Here is a 14,185-nt window from a genome sequence, read left to right on the forward strand (position 1 = left end):
AGGTTCTGCAGTAGCTGATCATTGTTCTAAAAAGCTTCTTTTGCCTCAGCAATAAATACAGCTTACCAGTCTGGACCTTGTTCTTAAATCTTCTGTGGCTAAGCTCGTGATTAGGTGTTTGTGTTCCTAGAGAGTGATTTCTTGCCATGCCCAGGATGAAGTTCTGACAGCAACAATATCAAACTGATTTGCCATTCCCTTCTTCCAGATATTTTTTTGGACTGGCCTACAGTCCTCCTGAGACTTCCTAGAGATCCCCCATTCTGAAGCTAACCAGGTCTGACCTCATTTAGGTCTGGAGTTCAGCCAAGGTTGGCTACAAGCTGCCAGCTGCTGTAATTTGTGAACAAATTGATGTATGTGCATAATTGCGATTAGACCATTTTTCATTCATTTTCAGGCAGAGCTCCACCTAGCTGAAATGGGTGCTGAGGAAAAAGTAATCCAAGAAACTAATATCCCTTTCCCTAAATCAGAGAGGGGAGCACAGTGAAACTCCTTTCATCCTCTAGGAAGAGCTCCAGCATAACCAGTGCCATCACATCTAAAACAAAGCTCCGGGAAACATGCATTCTAGCCAATTCTGCAACACTTTACTCTGTCAAACATGCCAATATTTGTCTGTGTATGTGCGTGTGTGTATGTACACACACACACACAAATACACAAATACATACACACATATACACTGCTTGGAATTTTGAGGGGCTATTATTGGTAGAGGTTTTAGGAAGGAAGGAAGGAAGGAAGGAAGGAAGGAAGGAAGGAAGGAAGGAAGGAAGGAAGGAAGGAAAAGTTACATTTACAGTGTAATGTTTTTACTTTATTTAGCCCCTCTTACTCCTGCAATAATTTGATTTTCTTAGATTTTTATTATGTGAACCCCTTACAGACAGAAATGTTAAGTTTAAAAAAAAATGTTGGAAGTTGCTCAGAACCCATGGCATAAATCAGTGAAACAGTCTTCAGAGGGATATCCTCTGTGCTTTTTTTCTTCCATTTGCCAGGAAATTATAGATACATTTTCTAAACAATCTAGGTATCTTGCATTGGTATCCATTTTATATATACCTGCTAATCAATTAATAATTCATTTCCCACACTTTTATGGCTGTTACTAGGGACATATGGATTGAGAACTATGCAGTGTAACTAAACTTGATTCTGAAAAAGATTGCTTACTGTTAGACCTTGTACTCCCTTTGGTCCAGTTCTACCCTGAAAAGGCAATACATTTTATTATTATTTCTAATTCATCATTAAGGTTTGATGGTATATGTTATATTGTTAGAGAGGGAGGTTAAAATATATTGTACTTATAACTGCTCTGAAGAATATCGGAAGCTACTTCCTTATATATTTCTTTTCTTTTTTCTTTTTTTTCTTTAACCTTTTTTCTTTTCTTGCACTTTCTGCTTTTTCTTTGATTCCCTTCTTTTTCCCTTTTCCTTCTTACTTTCTAACTTTATATTAGTTTGTGTTAGTTTTTAATCTCCTTGTTTAAAAGCTTTAATAAAAACATATTTTTAAAATTAAAGTTTGATGGTATAAAAAGCAGTCTAAATCAGTGCAAATGTAATCATAGGGCCCTGGCACACTATCCTATGGAAACAGGATCACTTGCTCCTACTTTCTGAGGTTGGAGATGGGGAGAATTTGCTCCCCAGCATTCTTGCCATCTTCTACAACTGGTCCCTTCCAAGGCCAAGAACAGTGGGTGGATTGGGACTAGGAAGAGTGAGGGCCAGAGGCTATGGTTGTGAAAGATCTGAGAGTCCCCACCGACCTTTGCCATATTTCCAACCTAGGCAGCAGGAGAAATTTTGTCAGCTACTTGACTGATGAAAAGGATTCTCCCATTGCTTGTTCTTAAGTGTCAAATCTAAAACCTCCCTATTATGGCATATGCCTCCTAAATAAAGCAATTCCAGTGTTTTTGGTGGAAACAATCCAGTGCCTGCAAAATGCAGTCTTGCAGTATATACTGACATAGGATGAAAGGCTTGGAAAGCAACAACTCTCTGTTATAATTTTATTTTAAATATTAGGAATTCAGAATTGCAGTTTTGAATTCTGTTACTCTACTAATCACAGACAACTCACCCCAACTTTTCCAGACTGAACTATCAACTATTCAGTATTCTCCTTAACATTTGTTATTCTCCTTAACAATTGTTCTGATCCCTTAAAGAAAAGTCAGTGCCTATTCTGTAATATTTAAATTATTTGCTTGAAACTAATGCTAATACTGAAGATGTACAGTATGTACATGTAGAATTTTAGCAACATGCCTCACAGCATCTGATGGACGGGGTTTAGATACTTACAGGTTCTCCAGCTGCCCCAGGGTCTCCCATATTGCCTTTTTCACCTTTTCTTCCTCTTTCCCCTGCAGTTCCACGATCACCCTTGGAATTAGTTATACAACATCTGTAAAGCATCTTATTTAAATGTAATCATTTTTATTTGAACAAATAGAAAAACTAGAGAATATTGTTTTCGAGAATGCTACATCTTTCTAAGGAAATTATTAGACTACTTTCTAAATACTTGTAACAATTCTCCAAAGAAAAAATAATAAATTCATAATTTGATGGACCTGGCCCATTTGTTTACTTGACCACTGAACTCATAAAGATGGAATGTAAGTTCCTAAACTGTCCTACCCATGTAGTAAATATATTCCTGGAAATTTTCCCCCACTCACTAATAGATGGTATGGCAATAAGTATTTTGGCATTTAGAATGGGAAATTGTAAACCAAGGATAGGCTTCCTAATGCCCACAATTGCCAATATAACCCAACATTTCCCTTGGTGCTCACCTCATCTGACCTTAAAAAGAATAACTTAAAATGGCAAAATATCAGCCTCAAGCATCCTTTTGATTGAGGATAATGCTTTCAGGTCCCACAGAAAACTCCCCAGGCATTATTAGAAAATAAAAAAGGTGGGCAGCTGCAATGCCAAGCAGCTTGGAAGTGAACCTATCTGCCCAGAAAAAGGCAAAAGGAAATTACAAGGTAGTCCTTGGTTAACAACCACTTGTTCAGCAACCATTCAAAGTTACAACAGCACTGAACGAGTGGTGATTACGACTGGTCCTCAAAGTTCCTGCCATTCCAGCACGCCCGCAGTCACGTGATTGTGACTGGCAACCGGCTCACACTTCTTCAAGAAGAGGTGCACAGTTACATTTGACCATATATCAGACCCACCAATCACACCCATCCAGTGGCCCAAAGGAGCCATGAGGAACATGGAGCGAAGCCATTACAGCAAAGCCCATATAGAGAGCGCCCTATCTACTTCATCAAACTCCACAGGCCAAAAAGAACTTCAGACTCTGCCTATGAAGAATCAAGACTTTGGCAAATGTGGCTGTATTGGCCAAATGTGCAAAATGATCACAATGACCCACAGGGCTATTTTCTTGCCCATTGTTCCCCATCAGTGAATCATCCACCCTGAACAATGCTGCCAGATGATAATCTGCTGTGCAGTAAGGCTGAATGGTGTAAGCTCAAACATGAGCTCTGACCCACACTCACTTAGATTCACTTTTTGTGTTCCTCCACCAGGGCTCCAGGCATTGCTTCATCTCTTGGAAGGTCTTCTTTCACAGAGAGAAGCCACTTGAGAGCATTAAGTGTCCAAGCTGTCCCCTGATAGCACAGAGTCTGTATCACCACAGAGTTAAACTGGATATTTCTGTAGATTTTTAGTCCATACCTTTGGTCCAAGGAGTCCTTCTCCAGGAGGCCCACGTGGTCCTGGCATTCCTTGAATTCCTTGTTTACCCTAATTATAATTAATTGCCAGAACTGTTGACAATTTTATTGTTATTAAGTACAATCTTATTTTCTATATTTGATTGGAAGTATAAATAAAAAATAGTTTTTTCAAAAATTCAGGCTACTCTTACACACATAAGCATTCTTTGCTACATTTGCCAAAATATATTCCAGTCTGTGCTGGCTTAATTCTTCATATGTTCTTCTGTTATATAAGGGACCCTGATTTTATAATATACAAATACTGATTTATAATATACAAATTGATTTACTTTACTAAGATTTTTACCTCAGAATGGAAAAACTGGATATAATATTCTGTGGACCTTTTAATATATAACGAACAATACATCTTTCTATTTCTTCCAGTTTGTGAAGTCTGCTTTTCCCTCTTCATTATATCTGAGTGTTGAATATAAGAAATTGTGATACCTTTGGTCCTTGGATACCTTCACCAGGTGGGCCCAAAGCACCAGGAGGCCCTTGTCGTCCAATATTCCCCTGATGAAGAAAAAGCATAGCCGTCTTAGAAATAAAGATATCATAAATGCCACCATGATCCATGTTGTTGCTGTCTAAAATCTGTATAAGAACCATGAAGCTCCTTGAAATTCCACTGTTTGCAGTCACTGTATCTTACAGTTTAACTGTAGCTATGCTAGATGTATCTCTTGATTTTATTTCTTAGGGCTGTTTTTTTCCAGATAAAAACATGTTTGCCTTGCAGACAGTTCTGTGTATATCTACTCAGAAGTAAGTCATATTGGGTAAAGCGTAGGCTATACTGGGAAGTCCAAGAAACATCTAAGAAGATGACAATAACACACAGAACCACCTTTATATGGTTGCCTAGAATACAACATCGACATATGCATGAAGCCACCAGATGTCAAGCATGACTCAAGGAAAAATTTACCTTTTTATTCTAGATGGTTGCAACTAGCAAACACAGGAAGTAGTTTGTGAACTATTCACTTAGACCTGCAATTTTTTAAAAATGATTTATGCCTATGATTATCATTTGTTATAGAGGCATCCATGCTTACTTCATCCAGCCCAGTAGCAGGCTGGCCAAGAAAGATTTCTAAGACAAATAGACAGTCTGATCCCAGTCACAGCAAAATGATTGGCTTGATCCAACAACTGATGGCTCCATGAAACCAACTAAGTTGAATGATTTGGATCTCAGTGAAGAAGTTGGGAAGTTGCAAAAACCTGATATTTCTCTACTTCATTCTTTGTATCTTACTTCAAAATACTTCCCACCCCTCCCTCCCCCAGGGAGCAAACTTTGGTTTGTGAAATTGTCTAAAAGTAACATTATGAAATCTCATTTTAATAGGAAGATGAGTCCTGCAACAAAAATCATAAACTTTTTATAGTTTTGTTTCAATATATCTCTATTATTATTTGAATTGCATTTTTCATTTTTCATTTTCGTTCACAAAATATCTGTTAGTTCTGACATTAGTTTTTCTTAAATTAATATGAATAGTAAACAATTCAAATGTACATACAAATAGAGAAGATAATCATTATTTTTGAGACATGATGGTAACCTGAATCCTTACTTTATTGTGACTTACTTTTGGTCCTGGAAGGCCTTCTCCAGGTAGACCTGGGAGACCAGCTGGTCCTCTCATACCTGGATCACCCTAAAAATGTATATTTGTAAATGTTTCACAATGGTTGTTGTTGTTGTTGTTGCAATAACAACAACAGCAGTTACAGCAACAATAAATAGTCATGAAGTTCCAGTAGAAGAGACAATCTGTATGAATAGTCATGAAGCTGACAGTCATGAAGTTATCATACTCTGTGATCCACATGGAAAAGAAAGGTTTGTTAGAATTTTGGACTAAGACTTGGGGAAATTAGGATTGTGTAAATTTTAAATTTAAAACATACACATGGACTTGGAGAAACCTGGTTCAAGGCTGTATTTAAATATGAATCTAGCTGAAAAACTTTAAGCTAATCACATTAGTACAGCCTGACCTATCTTACAGGTTTCTTGTGCAAATAAAAAGACAGAAAAATTAAGGATGTACAGATCTCAAAATTTTAGCTAGACAGCTTTCTGGTTTGCTGAGGGGTATGTGTGTGTGTGTGTTTTTAAAAATCTGTAGAAAAAAAAATCACCACTGACTGCAGCTGGGCTTTTTGTTCTTGCACCAACATGGAGAAAATAGAATTAGGGAGCCTCCAGAATTTTGCATTTATTTTAGGGAAACTAGCCAGACTTTGCTTGTGGCTGGTGCTGAAGCTACCATGACTCCACAGGGAACAGAAAGTCCAGATTCGATGCCAGTGGGATTTCAGTGAAAATGAATTAGATGGTCAGATTGTACTTTAATGGTTGGCTTCCCAAAAGCTTAGGTGGTCACTATGTGTGCAAGTTATAAGAAGCTTGTGATTGGCACTTGATGAAGTAGATTATAAAAGATGATGATTAATGAACTTAAAATCACATTTTTCTCAAAAACAAATTGCATTATGCCAAATACATTAAAATATCTTCAGTGAATTGTAGCGAGTTTGGGAGTCTGGATCTATGCATTCTGAAGGAAAATAATTAAATATTAATTTACATGTTAACCCGCTACTAACATGCAGTTTATTAATCATAGGAATTTACTTGTGAGATACAATTCATAGACTTTTTCTCAAAGCGGATGAAGGCCATCTTGGATGTGCCACACTTGAGAGCATGACGAAGTAGATACGTGTTTCTAATCTATGGCTGAGTTTGTGCATTATGCTAAGCCACAGCATGTTTTTTTCATTTTGGCCTAGTGTGATATGTGAACCTAGCCACTATGACTTGTAAATTATTATTTATATGTTTATGGTTTACTGATACAGGGTGAACCAGGCCACTGAAGCATTTTCAACCAACTGTGCTTAAACACTTTGGTTAATATGTGTATGCAGCACACACACACTCTCTCACACACACATGTGGGTTATGATGGTGCATAAACCATCAAAAGAATCTCTGCTAAGAAGGTGCTATTCTGGTACATAACTCAGAACAAAATATTTTCAGTACAAGACTGTACACATTACTATACTAATTTGCTTTTTCTGTCCATAGACCTCTATACCGTGGGGTGAACTTACAGCTCTCCACATGGTGCTGAACTTCATTTCCCAGAGTGAATGGTGAGGGATGCTGCCAGTTTTAGTTTGTCAAAGTCAGGAGAATAGTTTGCCACTCCCTCCCTACCCCCCAGACTACAGGATGACTTCTATCGTTAGTTATATCAGAGGGTTTGTACTACAGTATTGTTTATCTATGGACTTATGTGGTAACTTGGGACTCATGTAACAACCAGACATCCCATCCTTTCAGGAAAAAGGAAGATATCATTTATTAACTAAGAATTTTACCAGTAAGACACGTTTGCTTACAATGGCCCTCCAGTAATGAAAAAGGACGACTGTACAATTGCTACATAATAAATCAGTTAAGATTTTTGGAAGTCCATATTATAATCAGCTTGAGGGGAAAAATTGTATATGTGTGTGTACATTATCTCTCTATCTCACTATCTCTCTATCTCTCTGTCTCACTATCTCTGTATCTGTATCTGATTTATCTTATACAGACATAAACCCACTATATAAAGTCAACTGTGTACCTTTGGTCCAGGTAATCCAATCCCATCGGGGCCTTGCTCTCCGGGAGCTCCAGGAAGACCAGGAAGACCCTGACATTGGAAAGTAAATAGATTTAACTGTTAATTGCTCTGAATTGATTGATTAATTGATCAATAAAATTTATACACTGCCCATCTCACTGTGCCAGTGGCTCTGAGAGGCTTATGAGTAAAAAAGACCATAAAATCCATACAAAAAATATACATAGTTAAAAAGTTGAAAAGACAGAGAGAGCATCCTCATTTCACACAGTCCCTATTCTTTTGTACAATGATTCATTGTTCAACATTCTCTTTCTAAGTAACAGCACCCAAAATATTTTATCAGGTTATGATAGAATGTCTTGAACATGTTCCATTTAAATATCACTGATTAAAACATTTGTTAATTGATCCTACTCAGATTTTGCCAGCATGGGAATTCCCATGGTTCACGTAGTGAAGATGAGTGATTTTCCTCTCACTCCAGAATTCAAGAAATCTTATTTTCTATTTTCAAAGAACAGTGCGGTCTCCAGTTTTGTTGTACTGGGGGGTGGGGGGAGGAGAAGAAGAAAGAGGCAGGATGATGACGTACAAAAATAAAAGTCATGCCTGAACTCGCTACACAAAGGAGTGAAGCCAGAGAAACTAAATCTGGATAGGCCAGCAGTTGAAATTCTCTGCACTTTAAAGGGAAGGCTTGAGTGGCTGTCACAAAAGAATGGTCCAAACTTTGACTACTTACAGGTGGGCCTGGATATCCATCTCCTTTTGGGCCAAATGGACCAGGAGGTCCTGGGTGTCCACGGTCACCCTTTTTGCAAAGAAGGACATATTTACATTTTATTAGGGTTGTCTGTCACACTATATAAAATACTTTTCCTTTAAAGGAGCTGATTTACCAAGGTGGTTGTTACCTTAGCCCCCGGAATCCCGATCCCTTGCTCCCCAAGTGGTCCAGGAGGTCCAGGTAATCCGATATCACCCTTCAAATACAAGTATACAAGAAAACTGTCATTTTTTTCAGCTCCCTTTATCTATCTATTGGATTTGTAACAAACCTTTTGTAACAAGAGTTCAAGGCAGCATACACAGTACTCCTTCCTCCTAGTTGCCCTACAATAATTCTCTCAGCCCCACCTACCCTGTGAGTAGGTGGGGCTGAGAGAAAATGATTGGCTCAAAGTCAGTCTCCTTACTTGGACAAGAACATCTGAACCATTGTACCACACTGGCTTTTTCCACCCACGCCCAGGGCCGCAACTGGTGGGGGGCAACCAGGGCATGTGCCCTGGGCGCTGTGCTGGGGGCGGCGCCAAAATGGGCATGGAATCCATGTTTGCCCTGGGTAACACAGACCCTAGTTGCAGGCCTGCCCACGCCAGGAAAAAAAAAAGCCAAGTCATTATCAGGACCTCAAGTTTATAGGCCTAATCTGGCTCACAGTCTGGCTCATCTGGCAATAGGACCTCAAGGAAGGCTTGTTCCTAGGAACTTTCTCCACCATGACCTGCTGTTGTTGGTCACCAAATGCTTTCCCTCATAAAGGAAAATGCAAACCGGCTCCGGCTGGTTCCACCTACATGTTACTTTCTCCTTTGAACAAAATGGATAGCAGCTAAACTGCTCCAGGTCCTTTTGCTTTGTCCTACACTGAGTGCTTTTCTCAGTGCAGGAGGGTTGTCTCCACTTCTCTTCCTGCAGGAAGAAGTGGATGATGCAGTGGACGTGACTTATGCTCTGGTGGGCCCTTAACAGACTGATAAGGACTCAGGAGGAGCCACCTCCTTGCTAGTTCATAAGAAAGCTCTTATTAAGGAACTGAGGAAGTCCCTAGCCTAATATTTTGTTGTTTATTCGTTTAGTTGCTTCCGACTCTTCGTGACTTCATGGACCAGCCCACGCCAGAGCTTCCTGTCGGTCAACACCCCCAGCTCCCCCAGGGACGAGTCCGTCACCTCTAGAATATCATCCATCCATCTTGCCCTTGGTCGGCCCCTCTTCCTTTTGCCCTCCTCTCTCCCTAGCATCAGCATCTTCTCCAGGGTGTCCTGTCTTCTCATTATGTGGCCAAAGTATTTCAGTTTTGCCTTTAATATCATTCCCTCAAGTGAGCAGTCTGGCTTTATTTCCTGGAGGATGGACTGGTTTGATCTTCTTGCAGTCCAAGGCACTCTCAGAATTTTCCTCCAACACCACAGTTCAAAAGCATCGATCTTCCTTCGCTCACCCTTCCTTATGGTCCAGCTCTCGCAGCCTAATATAGTGAACGATAAATTGGTTCTAGGCTGGAAATGGTTCAGTTGCTGAAATTCTAGCAATCCTATCCCTTTCGTCTCATTAAATCCTGTTAAAGAAGATCTTCCTTGGAAAAATTACTTTTGGCTGAGTTGGCTGCCAAGAGCTTCTTTTCCTTAAGTTTCATTTTCTGACGCTTATCTAGTCTGCCAGGAAAGTAGGAAACTGGATCCAGCCAGTGGATTTGTTCCCTGTCCCTGTTTTACAACAAAAACTACAGGAAGGGCTGAACAGAACAGCCTTTCATTGTCCCAGCCAGCCATCTCCTGTTCGTTAGAATGCTTAGTAAATGTCCATGCTGGTGTACTGGATATTGTAGAATTAAAGAAATACGGTTGTTACCTTGGGTCCCATAATGGCACGTCCTGGAAGCCCTGGCATTCCCAGACGTCCCGGGGAACCAGGTTCACCCTGCCATAAGAAAGAAAACAAGGTTTTCAAAGGAATATTGCTTAGTGTATTTAGTACACTTAAAGCTATAAATGAATGGCTTGATTTCTGGGGTAAACCTCTCCCCCCCCACCCCCGGGGTTTTTCTTTTTACTCAAAGAAAAGTTGAATTCTGTGGTCATACAATAGATTATGGCGATTTTAAAATATTTTTAAATGTTTTAAAGATAATCTCCCATTTTAGATCTGAAGAAAATTCAAATATATTCCCTATAATATTCCTTATTATACTTTATGAGAATTAAAAAGTAGATCTACTACTAATTGCAAATGAGTTTCTCTGTCTTTTATGCCTAAATCTTTAATGAAGGCTTCCTAAATCCAGCTTCCTCCAAATGTATTAAGACTAACATTCTTATTATCCTAAGCTGATGTGCCAAATTGGACAAGGCTGCTATGAAGTAGATTATTCATTTTGCAAACCAGATGAGGACTAGTGTGGAGGTAGAGTTCTGTCTGATGCTGATTATTTTTATTGTAAGCTGCCTAGACTCACACATGTGAGATGGGCAGCTATATAAATTAAACAAACAAACACACACACACACACAATGTGAGGACAAGCTACAGTATGTGGCATACATCATGGCTAGTTTGAACATATCCAGTGAACCCTTAGCCACAAAGTTGGTGCAAGACCAAATATGGTAATAAGAACAAAAATAAAAGGATACTTTAGCCCCTGCAGGTCCAGGTGCTCCGGCTGGTCCTGATAAACCACGTACTCCTCTTTGACCTTGATCACCCTAGAAAAAGTTCAGACAACACAGGCTTTAACTTTCTTGAGGAAAGTAAACAGAAATGCTGTTGCAAATGCAAGGGGACTTGGAAATTTCAGTATGTATCAGGATATACAAATAGACATTTTGCTTCTGTCAGGACAACTAGGAGTAGACAATTCCTTCTCGCCTCACAATGCATCTTCAACCTCTGCTCTAAAGGACTGGGAGACTTTCCACAGCAAATCTGGGCTAGGGAAGGAAATGAAGAGAAGAAGGGAAGTTCTCAACATATGGCACTGAATTTCTGAACACAGAAATGCTTGGTGAAATCCTTTTTCTAGGAAATGTTCCATACCTCTAATAACAGAAAATTCTTATATTTATTTTGGCATGATAATTCCAGAAACAATGAACACATAATTTCTTGCCTTTTCACCCTGTATTCCAATTCCAGGAGCACCTTCTGGACCACGTGGGCCAGGTAAACCTGGTTCTCCCTGCAATACAGCACAGTATCATGGTATTAAACGTTCTGGGGTAGCATGGGTATTAAGAGAGTATGTCTCTCTGAATAAGGAAGACCCTAGTTGGCCTCCCACTATATGTCTTCAAGAAAAGGCGCATATGTGCAATCTCCCAGGGTTTTTAGACAAGCACTTTTTATTGTGCAATCACCACATCTTGTTTAAAGAATTCTATGGAGCTCATATATCATCTTCTATTTGCAACCTTCCTGTGTTTCCCCCCGATTTATTCCCATTTTTTTCTTACCACATGAAAGAAAAATGGATTAGCTAACAGTGTCTTTTGAATGATAACATTGGCTAAGAGTTCTCTAAAAAGGAGCACCACAGTCTTAGCCCACCTCTGTAATCTTTGAGTTGTATCACTTAACCTTCCATACAAAGTAAGTGCAGGAATTATGACAAGATGATGCATGTGGAGGATGGTGCAAACAATAGATCTTATATATGGTACAGTGAGCACTATGACCTAGAGGTCTATATTATTTGTTCTACATGTTGACTCACTGAGCATAGGGGAGGCAAGGAAAGGGCGAATGAGGAAACATGCATTGCAATGCAAAATCTGCCCCTTACATGTTTGTGTGCCACACTGCAGTGCTAGTACAAAAAGGTGGAGCTGGTGTGGTGATGTTCACTTTGGCATCATGACGGTTAGAATGGACAACTATGTTATCTATTTATTTGAGCCCATTTTCATCAGGAAGACATAAGAGGAACAATTTAAAGTGTGAAGACAAATGGGTTCTTCAGTGTATGTAGGGGCACCCATGTAGCACCTGCCTGCAATTCCTTAAACTAAATGTATTTTCTCCTTTGCAGTATAGCTGCAGTTCAGCTGCAGGGGGCAGCTGCCTAACTCCAGAAAAATGTGGTGAACCAGAGATAACCTTGGAGAAACTATGCAGTGGCAGTTACAAGGACATGTTTTAAGCCCAGCAAAGGAAGAAAACATAAGAAAGAAACTCAACTTGATTCTGCCTTAGCTCCCTGGGATACAAGAGTGAAGGAAGGGAAGACAGGCTTTCAAGATTCTGTTAGTATAGCTTGTCTCAATAAAGTAGATTTCCAGCATTCTCGTGGAGGCTGTTTCCTGATTCAGTCTACCTCCAAGGACTCAGAAAAAGATGCAGCTGTTTTAAAGAGTTGCAGAGAAATACTACCTGAATGTCCCTGCAAACTCTCAAACACCTTTTTGTCCTCAAATCCAGAGGATAAATCAGGGAGCTGGCAGCCCTGCTACATATAATCCCATTGAACTCAGTTTCAACAAAGCAAACATATTGCATTAGTACTTGTCTTGATTAAGACAATCATGAATGCATTATTTTATGTATTATACTTTATTGTTTCGTTTCTTATGGGAGGGCAACTTACTCCTGAAAAAAGTCTGTGAGATGGCAGTTTCTGCCTATTTTAGAAGTAGAGGAGTTTAAAGCAGGCAAGCAAACCTTTTGTCCTGGTGCACCATCTTCTCCGGGAAGGCCAGGTAAGCCCGCCAAACCTGAAGTACCTGGCTCCCCCTGTGGTAAGGGAGAAAGGGAAAAGTGGTAAAAGGAACAGGACATGCTGGATTTTATTTAATATGGGACTGAAAAGCAGGCAGGTTGGGAAATGCACAAACCAGATTACAGGTAGTCCTTGACTTACGACCACTCATCCAGCGATTGTTCAAAGTTACAACAGTGCTGAATGAATAATGGTTATGACCAGTCCTCGGCATTCTTGCCGTCCCGGCACCCCTGCAGTCACATGATTGCAATCTGGGTGCTTGACAACTGGCTTGCACTTATGACCAGTTGCAGCCCCCCACAATCATGTGATCGCTATTTGCGACCTTCCCTGCTGGCTTCCCCAGAAAGTCAATGGGGAAGCTGGCAGGGAAGGTTGCAAGTCACTGGGGTAAGTCTCCCCCACCCTCGTACCTTCCCCCAGCCCCTGTGTGCTTGTGCCACACCGGCCACTCGTGCACCCCTGCCAAACTTTGCCGCACCTCCCTTGCACCTTCCCCCACCTGGCAGCAGCCACCTACCTGCCTCCTGGCCTGCTTGCAGTCTGCCTGGGACTTGCAACTTCCTTCCAGCTCCCCACTGACTTGGTTGAAGGAAGCCAGCAGGAACTTTCCTTGCCTAACGACCAATTGAGACTGCAGAGCTTGCCCTCGCTAAGTGATGCGGCCGTGCTTTACGACCACATCACTTACTGATGGAAATTCTGGTCCCAATTGCCGTCACAAGTTAAGCACTACCTGTATACATTTTGTACATGGAAGAATAAGCACTGAAATGTGGCTTCATAAATGGTGCTTCTAAATTGATTAGTTTCTTAAACTTTTTTTTTTACTAACAAGAAATTGTAGCTAAAATGCCATTTTTTGCTGCTGCTGTTCTTACTTCCAGTGCTTCTTGTTCCCTATAAAAAGCTCCCTCTCTTCTCTCACTGCTGCTTTTCAATTCCCAATACAACCTAGACAAAAATGCAACTGAAGCAAACCCGTAAATTTCAGCATCTAGCCTTCTCATGCAATCTCTTAACTTTGGATTGCAAACAATAAATGAAGCACTGAAGAGGAAACAAAGCCCCATCTGATTCTTCTGACAGATCCAATTGTAGGCCTGAGAAAGAAGATGGGGGCAGCCCTTCCTTTCCCACCAAAGATGGGTGAAGAGAGAGCTTGCCGTCGTTCCCCTTCCTCCATCATCTCAAGGAGCCGGTCTCCTGAACTGAGAGCCTCTTCTCTTAGATAGATGGGCA

At 40.3% G+C, this 14,185-nt stretch overlaps 1 protein-coding gene across 1 annotated transcript in view; it reads right to left on the reverse strand.

The window, feature by feature from the left end:
* Positions 1-14,185, reverse strand: part of LOC134499321 (collagen alpha-1(XXVIII) chain-like) — a 46,150-nt gene that overhangs the window by 5,875 nt on the left and 26,090 nt on the right. Inside the window, exons 18-29 of the mRNA XM_063306033.1 lie at positions 12,883-12,954; positions 11,336-11,404; positions 10,860-10,931; positions 10,078-10,146; positions 8,355-8,423; positions 8,183-8,251; positions 7,438-7,506; positions 5,380-5,448; positions 4,226-4,294; positions 3,732-3,800; positions 2,328-2,408; positions 1,183-1,218 (exon numbers count right to left, since the gene is read on the reverse strand). Coding sequence (XP_063162103.1) covers positions 1,183-1,218; positions 2,328-2,408; positions 3,732-3,800; positions 4,226-4,294; positions 5,380-5,448; positions 7,438-7,506; positions 8,183-8,251; positions 8,355-8,423; positions 10,078-10,146; positions 10,860-10,931; positions 11,336-11,404; positions 12,883-12,954 — 813 coding nt within the window. The remainder of the gene's footprint in view (positions 1-1,182; positions 1,219-2,327; positions 2,409-3,731; positions 3,801-4,225; positions 4,295-5,379; positions 5,449-7,437; positions 7,507-8,182; positions 8,252-8,354; positions 8,424-10,077; positions 10,147-10,859; positions 10,932-11,335; positions 11,405-12,882; positions 12,955-14,185) is intronic.

This window comes from Candoia aspera, chromosome 1, assembly GCF_035149785.1.
Source record: "Candoia aspera isolate rCanAsp1 chromosome 1, rCanAsp1.hap2, whole genome shotgun sequence".
NCBI lineage: Eukaryota > Metazoa > Chordata > Lepidosauria > Squamata > Boidae > Candoia > Candoia aspera.